The following is a 17,689-nucleotide window of genomic DNA, read 5'->3' on the forward strand; positions in this document are numbered from 1 at the left end:
CAATTTCCTTTTCGTTAATGTGCTGCTTTCCCTACTGAGGCCTCAGACTTGTAGCTTTCTGCTTTTCTACAAAAGTATATCTGAGTTTAACCAGACCACTGAGCTGATTAACAGCTCTCCAGGGCTGGCCCCAAAGGATTAGATATTTTTTTTATGTGGCTAAGAACCAGTTGGTTATCTAACAACAGGACCTTACCTTATTGTAGGATCCGAACCACATTATATCGAGAAATTAATTTCTAATTACCAGAAATAAATTCCTCTGATTTCACGTTGGCACAACTGGGAATAGAACTAGCAAATAGGGTTGTAGCTGGGATTTTTTTTTTTTTTATAATACTAATGATACCGAAACACAGGTATCTGTCACAATCAGTAATTGAAAAACAAGTATAAGAAAACAGTTCTCTGGTAATAATAAGACATTACATTTTTATACCAAGATACCACACAATGCAAAAATAAACACTACGTCTTTTACCCACTGCTTCAGAATCCAATCATAGAGACAGACTAAATAGATACAGCGCATAGCGCTGGCTCGCCCTAGAATAATTCAGTGGTTCCCATACAGGAACACAATGAAAAAATTGTAAATTTTCAGTTACAGAAAAAATCTACTTTTTTCTAATGAAGGTATTTCGTTTATTTTGGTTACCGGTGGTGACAGTATATATATGTAGTTATCTATCTATTGTGGCTGTTTTCACCAATTTCACTTTGTATTGAATTTAAAGCAATAAAAAATATTGAAAATACTTTATATTTGCTTATACTTACTTTGTACAGGATTATGCAAATATCAAATGTCCTACGTTGTACTGGGTATCCCCGTATGGTAATGATAACTTTTGATTGGCTGGGAGCCTGGGCTGGGACTCATCATATCTGGGGGTCCTGGGTTTGGTCAAGTTTGGGAACCACTGGCCTAGGTGACTCCACGACGAGAAGAGCAATGATTTCACAACCTTTCATTCACTTCTCTCGAAAGGCTCAACAACCTGCGCATCCTATTGACAATATAATATTCTAGATCATAAATTAAATCTACCTTACTCTCTGAGAATATAAAATCTGAAATGAAATCGCTGGCGATTAAAAAAATCAATGATTTGGGGGTCTAAGCATTAAACATACTAACTCGGCGGAGCTTAAAAATGAAAAGTAGACCATAGACACACACACGTGATTAGGAAACCACTTCAAGTGAAATCCAGGGATATGGAAACCGGATTTACTGGACAAGTTCCTCGCTCGACTCTTCATCCAATGGATCGACATTCCACATTTTCTTTCCAAGATTAATCAGCAGATATAACAAGCATTCCACACACACACACACACACACACACACACACACACACACACACAACAAAACCATAAGATTCAATTCATTTCAGGTAAACGTCAGAATCGGTAAAATCTTTTTATTAATCACTAGAGACTTCAGCAGATATAACAAGCATTCCAGAGAGAGAGAGAGAGAGAGAGAGAGAGAGAGAGAGAGAGAGAGAGAGAGGCGAGAGAGTAAAACCACGTGATCATTAATTTGAGGTGAATCGTCAGAATAAGTAACACTTTTATTAATCACTAGAGACTTAATTCAGATATAAAAAGCATTCCAAGGAAGTATGAGAAGAGAGAGAGGATGAGAGAGAGAGAGAGAGTACAACACGAGATTCAATAATTTGACGGTAATCGTCAGAATAAGTAACATCTTTTATTAATCACTAGAAATAGACTTCATCAGATATATAAACCAGCATTTCCAGAGAGAGAGAGAGAGAGAGAGAGAGAGAGAGAGAGAGAGAGAGAGAGAGAGAGAGAGTAAAACCACAAGATTCAATTAATTTGAGGTAATCGTCAGAATAAGTAACATCTTTTATTAATCACTAGAGACTTCAGCAGATATAACAAGCATTCCAGAGAGAGAGAATAAAACCACAAGATTCAATTCATTTTAGGTAAGCGTCAGAATAAGTAAAATCTTTTATTAATCACTAGAGACTTTATGGAAGCGTTCTTTTCGAAGAAGTAAAAGGTTTCCAAAGAGGTGCCTTCCCTTTAAGACGTCTTTAAAACTAAGTTAAGCGTAATCCCATCCTCCATTCCCACCCACCCCCTCCCCTTTTCCCACGTTAAGTAATCGATGTCCGGAGAGGCACGTTGCAACGTGGGTGGGGGTGGGGGATGGAGAGAGAGAGAGAGAGAGAGAGAGAGAGAGATAGAGAGAGAGAGAGAGGGGGGGGGGGGTGAGGGGGGGTAGTAAGGTAGGGGCAGGCGGGTGTCTAGTACGTGGCTTTAGCGGCCCAGTTCCTTCCCTAATTATGATTGAGTTTCCCACGATGCGTAGGAGGGCATCGAGCTACTGGTAAGTCTATAGTAGATGCTAGCTTTGAGGTGTTTAGAGCATATCTGCCTTTTGAGAACTGCAAAAAGGTAATCTATCTCTTTTATAAAAAAAAAAAAAAAACAAAAAAAAAAAAAAAAAAAAAAAATTGCAAAGAACATTTAAGAAGTTCAATCACAAATCTGACATCTGTTATTCATGCTATATTCGACTGATTTATTTTTTCTTTTCGAATTGTTTTGAAAAACTGTATGACAGTGTGTGTGTGTGTGTGTGTGTGTTTAAGTTAAACACTCAATTTAGAGATTACTTGTTATCTATATTAATGACGGCCAGTTTCGTGTACTCCACGCTTTTTTATATCATTATTATTATTTAAAAAAACTCAAAATCACATGAGCCAATAAAATGGAAAAGTAAATCCACAATAGTATGTATGTTTGATTTTGTTATTTAAAATATAAAGCAGAAAGCTTTCGATGACCTGCTTTCTGCTTTATATTTTAAATAACAAAAACAAACAGACATACTATTGTGGATTTACTTTTCCATTATTATTATTATTATTATTATTTTATTATTATTATTAAGGATGGATTAGCTATCGCACGCTACATACCAGAAATCCTGTACATTCTGATCACTAGTGGTGCGCGATCACGATCTTAATAAGCAGCCTTACTCATCACATGGCGCAATAACGAGGACCCAAAAAGAAGGAATTACTCGTAATCCTGCTCTAGAACTCACATTTTCTAACTGCTGAGTGTAATACTACAGGATTAAGCTTAAGATTCTTTCTTTTTGAAACTGTATGTAGTCGACTTATTTTTCTTAAAGAAATTGCCAATTCAAATATAAGATTTAACGAAGAAAAATAAAATATGTTTAATATACCTGCAGTTCAGGAACTGTTCATTCACGATGAAGTATGAATGCGTCAGTAACACGCGCGCACACACACACACAAATATATACATATGTAGAATCTACTGGTCACTTTTTTACCAGATACATATGCAACTGAAGTTTAGAGGGCATTGTGGCTATTATAGTTGTATAGTATGTATGTTATGTATGTGTATGTATATATACGATATATAGGATATATATATATATATATAATATATATATACATATATATACATATATATATATATATATATATATATATATATATATATATTATATATATTTGCGCGCGCGCGCATACACACACACACACTTCCACCAGACTCCCTTTCTATTAACACTACAAGCCTAAAACAAAAAGTAGGTCTTCATTAACTAACAACAAGCGTGACTCAGAGTCGGTAACAATCCTCTGCTTAAATGATTAACCTTAACAGAGGGAATAAACTTCATTCTAGGCAATTTGAAACATGATCTAGACAATTTCCATTGAAGTTGGTGATGACACACTGCCATTAATTGCAGTTAATCTACTCAACCTGCCAATGACAAAAGCCAGTGCGCCATTTCTTAAAGTTACCCTGACAGTTGGAGCGAAAGAAAACGGAGAGAAGAAGACTACGCGACTAACTATGGTAAATATAATCTTTTAAAGGAGATGGGCTTTATTTTTTTTCTTTATAGTCTCTCAAAAACCTTTTGGACCGAAAGGTCGCGAAGGCCATAAATAACCTTCCTGACTCGTGGGCTTTCAGCCCACCCCAAACAAATAACGTCCCTACAAATCCCTGCGACCCACAGAGTAACCAGACCATAGAATCAAACTGGTTAAACGTCACGCCCATTTTGTCCCATAGACTGTCGTCACAGCTTACGGGTCAACTACAACTCTGAATCTCTCTCCCCACATAGTAACTATTCCCATTCAGTTAGATGTATGTGTAGACAGGGAAAAATATCCGTGGTATAATACAGGGTAACTAAACGTACCTACTGGCAGTATTAAAAAGGGGATCACATTAACATGGGAAAATTGGTATAACTCATGTATTATTTTAATACATGTGACTTCATTTATTTCTATACTTCTCCTCTCACCTCAGTTCTTACAGCTAAAACTGTTTGAAAAGTATTATAATTCCAATAATTTTGAAATATTCCTGAGGAATTGCTTGCTAGCTCTCTCTCTCTCTCTCTCTCTCTCTCTCTCTCTCCAGTTGCTACAGCCGAAACGTTTCTGAAAAGTATTACAATTCCAATATCCCGAAATATTCCTGAGGAATTGCTCTCTCTCTCTCTCTCTCTCTCTCTCTCTCTCTCTCTCTCTCTCTCTCTCTCTCTCTCTCTCTCCAGTTACTAAAGCTGAAACGTTTCTGAAAAGTATTACAATTCCAATCATTCCGAAATATTCCTGAGGAACTGATCTCTCTCTCTCTCTCCTCTCCTTGAATGCCACCTAAGATTGCCTCCAATAATTGCCAATCGATCCATTAGTGTTCACCTACAATATCGCATCGGGGCCCCAGGTTTAAATAGATCCGAGGAGAGTCTCACGTCATTCCTTAATCACTGCATCCAGGGATATGCACCTGACCTTGTTTAACACGACAACGAAATGATAGCTTATTAATTTTCATCAGGGACGATATTCGAATTAGACCGAGTTCATGAACGCAACACTGCAGGATTCATAGGCGGTACAAACAACGAGAGAGAGAGAGAGAGAGAGAGAGAGAGAGAGAGAGAGAGAGAGAGAGAGAGAGAGAGAGAGAGAGAGAGAGAGAGAGAGAGAGCGCAGCTCCTCAGGAATGTTTTAAAACGGTGGGAATTATAAAATACTTTACATTAAACGTTTCACATAAATAGCTGGAGAAGCACGAGAGAAGGAGACTAGATGAGAGAAGAAGAAGGAGAGGACTGGAGAAGAAGAGAGAGAGAGTCAACTTCATGATTCGAACCTGGGTTAGAAGATGCTGAGGTTCATCAGTTACCTTGGTCACTGAAATGGAGTTAGCAATGTTGTTGCTGTTTTAGATTAAACTGGCCTTATGCCAGCACGGGCTCTTGCTCACAGAGCAGCAAGTTTCTATTTCATTACAAAATGAGGATCAACGGTTTTCAATGGACACACGTATCTAAAAATATTAGTTTAATAATTCATAGAGTTCTTGTGCGTTGTATTATACAAATCCTCCGAGTGTATCTACCAGATTTCAATATGTTCTCTACCCCAGGGACGTTAAGTACCGTCTCGAAGCTTATCATAAAGGAACCAGTAGTGTTGTCTCTTGAGTTCAGTAAGAAACAAGAAAAAATGCGCCGAAGATTCTTCGGCGCAATCGAGTTTTCTGTACAGCCGCTACACCTTATCACCGAAAACAGATCTATCTCTCGGTGGTCTCGGTATAATGCTGTATGAGCCGCGATCCATGAAACTTTAACCACGACCCGAATGGTGGCCTGTCCTATATCCTTGCCAGGTGCACCATTATGGATAACTTTAACCTTTAATAAAATAAAAACTACTGAGGCTAGAGGGCTGCAATTTGGTATGTTTGATGAATGGAGGGTGCATGCTCAACATACCAATTTGCAGCCCTCTAGCCTCAGTAGTTTTTAAGATCTGAGGGCGGACGGGCAGACAGAACCTAAAGAATAATCTACTGCTACGTCATTCGCCATTCAAACCCTCTGATATTCTTCTAAATTCATTCTATTCACATCTGCGGGAATGATTAAATACTCTACTGAGAAGGACAAGCAGATCCAGTAGCTTCAAAAGCATAAATAAAGCAATGAATACGGGTGTCAAAAGATGCAACTTTTTAAATTATTATTATTCAGAAGATGAACTCTAATCACATGGAACAAGCCCACCATAGGGTCCACTGACTTTAAATTCAGGTTCCGAAGAATATGGTGTGAAAAGGAGAATACATCTTCGTTTGAACTTCTTAAGTCCCAATTGCACGACATCCACAGAGAGGCCGTTCCACAGTCCAGCGGTGTGAGGAATGAAGGACCTCAGGAACTGAGAACTTCGACACTGCGGCACATTCACTGAGTATTGGTGCTGCTATTCAGCGAATCTGGCTGCTCGCCGCAGGAAAAAGGACATCAGGGATCAATTGTGAATGTGAAAGATCTCTGTTAAAATACAATTAACACCAAAAAATGAAAACGGGACGGCAATAATAAACTGCAGAGGGAGAAGAAGGATGCAAAGAATTCAATTACCACCACAAAAACGAAAAATGTCACATAAAGTGTGTCAGGCATTCTGCAAAAGGACTGAGGCAAATTCCTTTGAAGTACCACCCTTTTCGAGTTACAATGTGAGATTGAAACGGAAGGGAGAATGCGACGCACAAAAAGGAGAGAGAGAGAAAAGTTCCATTTGGAAAAAAAAAAATATTTCTCGAAAACTCTATAAAGAAAAAAATTGTTCGGAGGTTTGGATGCTTAGCATACAAGTTTGATTAACGCTACGTTTTAAGCAAGGTTTATAGAAATGAAATGGTATAATTAGAAGCAGCATTTTTTTAGACTAACTAGAACGATAAAAATCTATCTTTTTATAAATATTTCACTCGATTAAATGTCATAATGTGCTACCGCTGATCTGCATTTCTTTCTCATTCAAGAGAAATATTTTGTATTCGTTTTGCCGGAATTATATGATGAAAAATAATTAATCATTTCTATTGCACACAAAGGAAAAAGATTATATATTACAGGAAGCACACGGAAAGAATACGAATTAATATTTTCCTCTTTGAAACATTAATCAAATGCAAAGGTCTCGTTGTGCCGAAGAGATAATTCTACATTATGGCTAGTAAAGGTGATTAATAATTTCATTATTGTACCAATTTCCGATAAAGAACGTCACATTTCGTAAAATGTGAACAATTACATGATTTAAGGCTTGGTCGAAATAGTCCAATGAAGCTGATGCTTAGGAAATAACGGATAAAACTCGAAGTCAAAATTACTTAGAAGTTTCAGATTTGTCGTAAAATGGCCATGACAAACAATGGGAAAGTTAGCCCGCCAAGCCTTCTCACGGCCGCAACGGTATACCAAGACCTAGATCGAGACGCCAGATAATTTACTATCAATCAATCGAAACCAGGAACAAGAACAGCTGATAGGAGCTAACTATTGAAAAGTCCAGTTCAACTTTCAATTAATTACACGATTTTTTAAAAGCCACGTGAATATTACCAAGTTCTCCAGACCTGGAATATTATCTGCCGTAAATTCTCAATAATAACAGACCCACATTTCAGGCGAATTCGGGTATCTGGCACCACCACACTGGGGGTACGTACCTTTGCTGCTGACGTAAAGTGCTTCAGTAAATATCGGCTAAACACTCGGAGGAGAAGTGAGTTGATTATGTAAACTAGGAAGGGTTTCAATGGTCAACGAAATAGCGAAGAGGAATAACAAGTTACAACTTAAAAGTAAAGAATACGAACCTTCTTCGAATGAGATAGTCATTTTATGCCTTTCATTTATGAAACACGTGCCAAAATGTTAGGATACTTTTTATTATCTTTCATCTTAGTGTGCTTTGAATACTAATTTACAATCATACTTCAACTGAAATAGTTACTGCTAAATCAGTTATTACGACTTGAAAATTATAATCAAAATGAGATTAAAACAACGATATTAACATAATATTTATCAAACTCACGAGGACTGGACGTTCAGACGCAAGAGATCAAGATTGTCACTAGACTATATGATCAGCGACCAATAAACTTTCGGCCACGGCCCTGTAGTGCCCTGTTATATAGCGTCGCCAGACGCACGATCATGGCCAAGGTTAATCATAAATAAAATAAAATCTACAAAGGCTAGAGGGCTGCAATTTGGTATGTTCGATGATTGGAGGGTAGATGGTCATCATGCCAATTTGCAGTCCTCTAGCCTCAGCAGTTTTTGAGATCTGAGGGCGGACAGAAACACTGCGGACGGACAGACATAGCCATCTCAATAGTTTTCTTTGACAGACAACTAAAATTATGCTGAAATATAAACTGGGAACACCAATTTGTGAAGACTTCTGGTAAGCTGGGGGAAATATCTTGTAGCAAAACCTATCATCTCCTGTCCTGGGAGTATGTGGTATAGGGGTCTCCGGGTCTGTACGGAAAACAACCAACATTATTCTCATTATAGGCCATTAATGCTGGGGGCTGCGTCGTCCCTCCAAACCCGTAATTGCAGTTTGAAGAGTAATAAAGTAATCCACGCGTCACTAGTGCCAACTTTTTTCCCATCAAGCGAAAATTTCAAAAAAATAATAAAACCTTACGACGAAAACAACGACCTTTTTGCTCCCCAACGGACAAGACTTCATGACGAAGAAATTACTCGAAAGATTAAAGTCGATTAACTTCAGCTCTGATACTGAGCGTCAAACGCTGCAATTAAAGAAGTTTCTCTTGATTGGCAATACTGCCTGACTGTCTTCTGCCGCGCTCGTAAAATCCTTAAAAACCGTCTCGCCTTTTTCTGACCCGGGTTCGACATTTCGACCTCTTCTATCCACTTCTTTTTCTTTTTCTTCTCTTTTCCCCTTGCTATTTCCTTTTTTTCTTCCTTGCTATTTTTTTTAAGTTAATGACTGCGGTGTTCCGTGGCACTGTAATTTTTACCACACTGTGGTAAACGGATTCTCTGATCAATTAGAAATATTTACCCAAGAGTGATTCGCAGATTAGAGTGTTTGTAAACCAAAGGCCGATTAGTTACGCTCACAGAAAAAAAATATATTTACAAATTCATACATCGAAGATCAATGTAGAATTGTCATCCATGTGATTGGAATTTTAGGTAAGTCAAGATAAAAAAACATTAATGGATCAAATTTCATGCTTCATAAAAATAGTTGGTTTTCATAATATATCTAGTTTGCCAAATGAGTATGGTTCTGACATCATTCAAATGATCTATCTGTTATGTAACGGAACAGTGGCAATGAATAACAGCGAGATATCATGATGTAATCGTCATTGCGACAAGGTTTCCCTGACATATGTTTGTTATTTTCTCCGCATAATTTCCCACAATGCAGGTTGGTTATTACGTCATCATCCGTTCCGTAATTCGAGAACTCTAACCACAACATGATTCTGTTTACAACAATGATTCTGAAACCAAATAGATTCCAACTTTTACTGACATAGTTGTTTAGTGAAGGCCAATGAGAGAGAGAGAGAGAGAGAGAGAGAGAGAGAGAGAGAGAGAGAGACGCTAGTAGGTTAATGCGAATAAATGGCCATAACATCGTTACGTTTATGGTCGGAAGTTACAGTTTGGGTGAAATCTGATCACTAGTCCGCCCCAACAATGAGACGGGGAGGGGGGGAGGGGGGCGATGTGTTTGTTGAGTCATGGAGTAGGGGAGGCCACGATCCATTAAGAGTGACTGATTCTCTATCCCCCTTATACGTTTTGTGGTTACGACCATCATCATTTTTTCACCACTCACAGCAGTACAGTTACTTTACGGTCTGGTCAGCGTCCAGGGTGCAAAAGGACCCTGGAAATGGAACAGTAACACCCAAATGTTTCTTTCTCGCTGCTGGACACGGAATACGTCACACTTACAGCGTGATCCCCCAGACCAGGATTACGGTCGTATAACGATTAAGCATTATCGCTGCGTCGTAATACTGCTACCATTACTACTACCACTGGTGCTGATATTACAGTAATGATGATAAGTCTGATCAACACCATTCATAAAAAGAGCGGAGTACGTATTTAATCTCGTCTCTTGTAGTATGAAAAATCGTTGGATAATAACGCCAAGTTTACAATGTACTAAAATTACGGAACACAAGTGCTGTAAGTATCGAATATTCTTGACCCAACTTCATCATTATTCTCCGAGAAGTTTTAATTAGCGAGGCTCAAGGTTTTTCACAGCATCCTTATCACCACCCACGGCTCTCTCTCTCTCTCTCTCTCTCTATGGAGGTTAAGTCGAAGGTCTTGTTGCTGTCGCCTTGAGGGAATGCCGAGAGGCTGATGGCACACCGGATCATTTATCTTAGGACATGATGTCTTTTTCGATACGCGTCCAGATATTTTCATAGCCGATTTTCTTGTGCTCATGCGTGCTATGGCAATAGCTACTAAGCACCTTATAAGTGCGTGGAAAATACTATAGAAAAATATAGATCGACATCTTTAAGACTGACTTTAACAGTTACTCAAAATATATAATAAAATGTTTGTTTGTATGGTGTTTTTACGTTGCATGGAACCAGTGGTTATTCAGCAACGGGACCGACGGCTTTACGTGACTTCCGAACCACGTCGAGAGTGAACTTCTATCACCAGAAATACACATCTCTCACACCTCAATGGAATGCCCACGAATCGGATACGGATTCTTGTCACAGCTGGAAGGACGAACCGGGTCACTGAAAAGATGAGGAAAGACATTTTATTTGACATGGCCAATGAAAGGAAAGAACCGAGGACTCTCCCAGTTAATCGGAAAAATGTCCCTTTCAAGAAGAGATAAGTTATGCATACAGCTGGAGAGGCTGCTCAGAAAATTTATAAATGTCTGAAGGCAATTGCGACTTCCTTACGGTAGCCTTTGCACGAATCCGAAAATAATTTCATTTTTCAAGCCTACTCTTTTAAGGATTAATATCCAGAATCTTATTAGTTGTGATAGATATTTCTTCATTCTCAAACATCATCATTAAAAGCGAGAGGTTTTGGATACTTATACGAGATGCTTCTAAGATAATAGATAAGGTTATCAGCATCACGTAATTCTAAGCTTTTCCGACAACACACTTCGCCTCTACTGAGGGATACCAAAATGCTTAGGGCCTAAATTCATCTTCAAACGAGTAAACGGGACAAGGTATTATTGAGAGCTACTGACGCCAGAGAATAAATTGACGTGCGGAGAGAAACATCTCAAGATTAAAAAGAGAGAAATGACCAAATATAGAAAAACGATTGTCAAATATTATAACAAATTCATGGCGTAAAATTTCAAGGCCTATTAGTCTTTAAAGAAAGAAATTAGGTCAAAGTCATACTATAATATAAAAACAATATTCTATTCGTTATTTTGCACTTTTTGGTCAAAACAAGCAAAACAATTATAAATAATACTTGAATGTAAGTATACAAATATATACAAATAATACATATATATATAATATATATATATATGTATATGTATATGTATATTTTCTGTTGCCGAGTGTTTTATTGTACCTAATGAACACCTTTACAAAAAACTGTTAGGTTTTTCTCTGGAGCGTTTGTAAATATCCGTTTTTGGTGTTAACAAAAATCCGCTATGGTAATCGATACGATGCATTAGTAGCTGGAAACTCTCCCGATAATTATTAGGTTTCACTTTCCGTCTGTCTTTTATATATATATATATATATATATATATATATATATATATATATATATATATATAAAAGACCGACGGAAAGTGAAACCTAATAATTATCGGGAGAGTTTCCAGCTACTAATGCATCGTATCGATTACCAATAGCGAAGTTTGTTAACACCAAAAACGGATATTTACAAACGCTCCAGAGAAAAACCTAACAGTTTTTCGTAAAGGTGTTCATTAGGTACAATAAAACTCGGCAACAGACCGACAAATCATATTCTAACGTAAATAATATTTTTCAACTATAATCAGTACTTTTAAATAGTTATAATTTATAACAAATATCAGTCACTACCCCAAACAAAAACTTTTAAAAATGCGTGTCCTTTTTTATAATAAAACACTATACCTAAAATCAAACGTTTTAAGACTCCGTGTCATTTTCATCATAAAACATTAATTCATTTGATAATCGGAAAGCAACCATTATAGCAATTCTTAAAAAATGTTACAAAAAACATTCTAGCAATTCTTAAATAATGTTACCAAAAAATAAATAAAAACAAAATAAAATACTTTTATAATAAAATAAACTACAATTATGAAAAAAAAAAAAAAAAAAAAAAAAAAAAAAAAAAAAAAAAAAAAAAAAAAAAAAAAAAAAAAAACATGATGGTACAAAATCAAACATAACGAATTTCGAAGCAAAATCCGCAACCACTTCAACGCACCGAATCTCCGCGATAATGATCGGATTAGGAGCTCTTCCCTTTGACGGAATCCCGATACGCCCACCGAGGGCGTAAGTCAATCCAATCTCCTCCAATCAATCCATATCCTCGAACGGCCTCCCTTTCCACGCGATCCTCTTCAACCTCCGTCCATCCATCCATCCACTCCTCTTACGCAGTTCCATCTATCAGTTTTGTCATCTCTGGTCTCCTTCCAGATCGCCATGATTTGCCCGTCCTCCGCCCTTTCCTTTCCTCCCTCTCTACGTTTCCTTTTATTATCAGCTTCATCGGGACAGGCTTAATCTCTCTCTCTCTCTCTCTCTCTCTCTCTCTCTCTCTCTCTCTCTCTCTCTCTCGTCACGGATCGGGTTCCAGGCTGGAGCGCAAACAAGCTTTTTCCAGACGATCGCGTCAATAATGATGAACGTGATATTGAATTATATATATATATACTATATTATATATATATATATATATATATATATATATATATATATATATAGATATGTTTATAATCACTTTAGCACGTGATTCATTTATCACACATATCCACAGGTGAAAAATAAGAAGCAGGGTGTAGGTCCTGACCGGTTTCGACTTCATTTCCGACCCCTTGACGAAGGACTGATAAATACATAGTATTAAAGTCACAATTTTATATACTACGGTTGTGTGTATGTTCGTCAGTACTGTCTCTCTATTATATATATTTGTGACTTCTAATACTATGTATCAGTCCATCGTCAATGGCTTGGAAATAAAGTCGAAACCGGTCAGGACCTACAACCCTGTTCTATTTTTCACCTGTGGATGTATATATATATATATATATATATATATATATATATATACATACACACACACACACGCACACAAATAAGATACAGGAGTGAAAGATTTATTGAAATCATTAAGCGTTATACTCGTAGTTCTATCAATTTTTCTATATAAACATTCGATATCGAATTCATTCGTGAACACTCGGTATTCGGAGCAACATTATCTTAATAAACATCGCTGCAATAGGAGAGGAGAGAGAGAGAGAGAGAGAAGAGAGAGAGAGAGAGAGAGAGAGAGAGAGAGCACGGTGACTTTGTTTGTATTTTTTTTTCTCTTCTTCAGATCACGTCTCTCATCTTGCGTTTATTGAATCGGTACAGAAAAGGGGAAAATACCGTACAGTACGAACCTGACACAGCTGCCCATTTCTCCATATATCTAGGAATCTACAGTATTAGTAACTGCGCTGAATACCAACCTGAAACAGAAAAAGAGAACGGTGAAAACAATACTATAAGGCACAGCTGTTTCTTACTTTCACTGCGTAAAACTTAATGAGCTCATGCATCATATATATATATATATATATATATATATATATATATATATATATATATATGTGTGTGTGTGTGTGTGTGTGTGTATATATATGTGTATATATATAGTATATATATATATATATATATATATATATTATATCTATATATATAGACCTATACATACATACAATTATACGTATATACGTTCATATTCATACATATACATATTTATATCCATATTCATAATTTATATATTTACTGAAATATTTGCTCTTAAAACAGAATTTCCTCTAATACAGGTGCCTCTTAAAACCAAAAAAGTGGGTACATTTCACAGTAAAAAAAAAAAAGAAAATAAATCAAGATTTTGTCGTTTCTTGGTAAATATATGTCCCACTTAAAGACTAAGATGAACTATGTTATCTATTTTATTTTAAAACTATTCGCATTCTCTACAGAGTGCCATATATTCAACACACGAGAATCGTCACCCGCACAAATGTTAGTGACACCTACGTTTTTGTCTTTGTTGCTTACTGTGAAGAAAACGTGACGATGGAGTGTTTTGCAGAACGCTAAATATCAAAGAAACAGGATTGGATAGGGTACCATTAGCCGATAACTGAACGCTTTTGGTCTGAGAGGAAATTGTATAGCCAGACTCACCCTCTTTTCTTAGATTTTGTTGCTTATAAAATAGATAGACTTTACTGAAAGTCTTATCGGGAAATAAGTCGATAACTTGTAAAGATATTAACATTCTGAAGAATAAACAGTGGCCCAGAATGCACACAGGTCATAGGAACTATCAAAAAATAAAATGTACATATAATTCAAGATCATGCAAAACATAAGTTTCTCACTCAAAAACAAACATCATTTCCTTACTTTCCCCCAAAGTTTTCCATCGGCCTAAACAACTCTTTCGACAGAGAGAGAGAGAGAGAGAGAGAGAGAGAGAGAGAGAGAGAGAGAGAGAGAGAGATCTTTCTGAATCACCTGCTGCGACCAACACTAGGAAGATTATCGGTCTTCTCACCTTGATCGCAACGGTGTCCCAAATGTCAATTGCATCGACGTTCTACTTTCCCTCCCTTTTAAACATTACGTGGCCATAAAATCAATTACTCGTCTAGACGATCCGGCAGGAGTCTAGACGATCTACGTGGTCTTCACGTCATGACAGGGAGGGAAAAAAAAATGTCAAGCGAGGAGGTGGAGGTGGAGGAGGATGGAGGAGGAGGAGAGGAGGAGGAGGAGGAGGAGGAGGAAAGAGGAAAAGTTCATCCTCGTGCCAGCCAGCTCAAGGTAATAAAAATTTGATGAGGACAAGCACTCTCTGACTTTACGTAATATTTCTTACGAAATTTTTTTTTAGGAAATATTGGACATTTTGGGGAAAAGATACCAAACCGAGAAGACAAAATGAAAGACTGAGGACACTTCATCGCATGTTATTGATTTTACTACCTATATATATATATATATATATATATATATATATATATATATATATATATATATGTGTGTGTGTGTGTGTGTGTGTGTGTGTGTGAATGAATGTACTCTCAATTCCTGAGAAATTTATCATATTGACAAATAATGTTAGGCATTTATACACCGTATTCAACTAGCCCTGTTTCCCCTCCTCATGTCCGGCACATCATTAATTATCTTTCCTTATTAACATAAGTAATGCTGTTACCTAACCGCTGACAGCAAAATTTCATCTCAATCATTTACAGAAAGCTCCTACAATCATTTATCCCCACCAGTGGAGCTGCTAAAGCCTCCAGTTCCTTCGTCAAGAAAGGAGAGTCAGTCCTCCCACGACCCTTATGGTTACTGACCCACCCCCCCAGAAAAAATAAAAAACGAATAACTCCTCGCCTTCTCTCCTCAAGAACCCAAGAAGCCTCTGGGGTTCGTTTGCTCCTCACGTACCAAAAGAGAACTTTTATCCAAAAGTCTGGCAGCAAGATCTGCTTTCGGCCAAACTTCTATGATATTAGGCAGGTTTTTACTTTCTGCACGACCGTTACTTAACTTATCCTCTCTCCTCTCTCTCTCTCTCTCTCTCTCTGATAATAACACTTCGCAATTACTTCAGTAAATATTGCGACATCAGCATTATTAACTTACATGCTTTGACACCATCTCCCGGGACATTTCAACACTAATTTCTCAAATTCATGTTTTCTTTGTTGTGCAAATATTTTACGTCAAGTAATTTTTAATAACATTCATTCTGCTTATTTGAAGCGCATTCTTTAAAGATTTCTCTCGTGGTTTATCGAGACACCTAAGCACTCTCTCTCTCTCTCATTGCTCTGCTGCTGAAATGAGTATTGCCACTTCAATTAAATTTAATATTAGATGCTTTGGCGCCCTCTCCAAAGGAAATTTCATTGCCTGAAATCTCTGCGAAATTTTCTTGCCGAGCAAATATTTTTACGTCAATCATTCTTCAAAATATTCATTCTGTTTCGCTCAAGCGCATTCTTGTTTTTTAACTCAAGGGCATTCTACATTGATGTTTTTTTACGTGGCTTATAAAGAAACTTAAAACGTCTCTCTCTCTCTCTCCCCCCTAGAGTACCTTTTGGATGGAGACCAAAAGTAAGCTTAATGCAAGAGAGATATCTCCCTGGCATTAAGAAATATCACTTGTTCAGGGACCTGAGTGCCTGCTGTATCTGTAGCAATACATCACCTCAAGGTCTCGACTCTCTATTCGAAACTTGCGTTACCTATTCTGGTTTCGTTTTTGAACGCTCACCTGTTAAATGCATCCCACTGTTCTAAATAGTGAAGAAACTAAAGTCTTCACAGATGTTCCAGTGGAGGTCATCATAGAGAGAAGAGAGGAGAGAGAGAGAGAGAGAGAGAGAGAGAGAGAGAGAGAGAGAGAGAGAGAGAATACATTCCGCTCTCTAAATAAACTAAATTCAGATTTTAATTTATGCATTTAAAATCTGATACAGAAGAGAAATCCCTGCTTCCTCTTCAGCAAAAGACACGAGATCGAATCCGGGACGAGGCAGACGCACTTTTTTTACATAATTCCTTTTAATTGTAAATTATTTGTGGCTCAATATGTTATTATAAAAAAACAACACATATATAATTTTGTTAGTATAAAAAACGACAACACATATATAATTTTTTATATAATATGTGTGTATATGATCTGAAAAGCAAGCGCTCTTGATTGTAAAATCAAAATCATTTCTGTGCCATAAAATGACAGACGCAGTTGGAATTGAATTCATTCAAAATGAATTACCGAACCCTTTCATTTGAGACTTTGGATTGTCAAGTGAAAACGAATTATACAGTTTTACATTTTTTAAAGATGAATAAATCATGGGCGACTCTGGCCTTATAATCAAGTCAACAACTTGTATTAAATTGATATATATATATAAAAATTATATATATATATATATATTAATATATATATATATATATATATATATATATATATATATAGAGAGAGAGAGAGAGAGAGAGAGAGAGAGAGAGAGAGAGAGAGAGAGGAAAATGGGCGGAGACTGCAGTATCCGCGAAGTAGGAAAAGGGGGGTGGGGGCTTTGCATGGTTGTAGGGGGGGGGGGGGGGAGGGGGAAGAAGTGCAAGAGGAGGGGGAAGACTATGCAAGTTGAGGGGAAGGGGCCAGGAAGACGAAAACTGCCGCATTCCCCTCACCCGCCTCCCTCCCTCTCTCTTGGCCACACTCACAGTCAAACAATAACGTGTCTCTGTTTACGAAATAAATTGTTTCGTCGCATTTTATCCAAAGCTTTGCATCTCTACAGATGCTGACTGATGATGCATATGCATGCACATGCATGCAGGACTAAGATGTTTTGGAATACATGCATAACCTAATTTGAGGGTGATGTTTTGACGCCTCAAACATCAATACCACTGAGAGAGAGAGAGAGAGGAGAGAGAGGAGAGGAGAGAGAGA

The 17,689-nt window shown here is 37.3% G+C and overlaps 1 protein-coding gene and 1 long non-coding RNA gene across 3 annotated transcripts in view; one reads left to right on the plus strand and one right to left on the minus strand.

The window, feature by feature from the left end:
* The window catches only part of LOC135222687 (uncharacterized), a 370,412-nt gene that overhangs the window by 54,545 nt on the left and 298,178 nt on the right, over positions 1-17,689 (plus strand). The window lies entirely within an intron of this gene.
* LOC135222670 (protein unzipped-like) overlaps positions 1-17,689 on the minus strand; it is a 261,762-nt gene that overhangs the window by 29,680 nt on the left and 214,393 nt on the right. The window contains exon 2 of one of the 2 annotated variants that reach the window (XM_064260827.1): positions 13,587-13,655. The exons of the other annotated variant lie outside the window; for it this stretch is intronic. Coding sequence (XP_064116897.1) covers positions 13,587-13,611 — 25 coding nt within the window. The 5' untranslated portion in view covers positions 13,612-13,655. The remainder of the gene's footprint in view (positions 1-13,586; positions 13,656-17,689) is intronic. 2 annotated transcript variants of the gene reach the window in all.

This window comes from Macrobrachium nipponense, chromosome 20 (assembly GCF_015104395.2).
Source record: "Macrobrachium nipponense isolate FS-2020 chromosome 20, ASM1510439v2, whole genome shotgun sequence".
In the NCBI taxonomy this organism is placed as follows: domain Eukaryota; kingdom Metazoa; phylum Arthropoda; class Malacostraca; order Decapoda; family Palaemonidae; genus Macrobrachium; species Macrobrachium nipponense.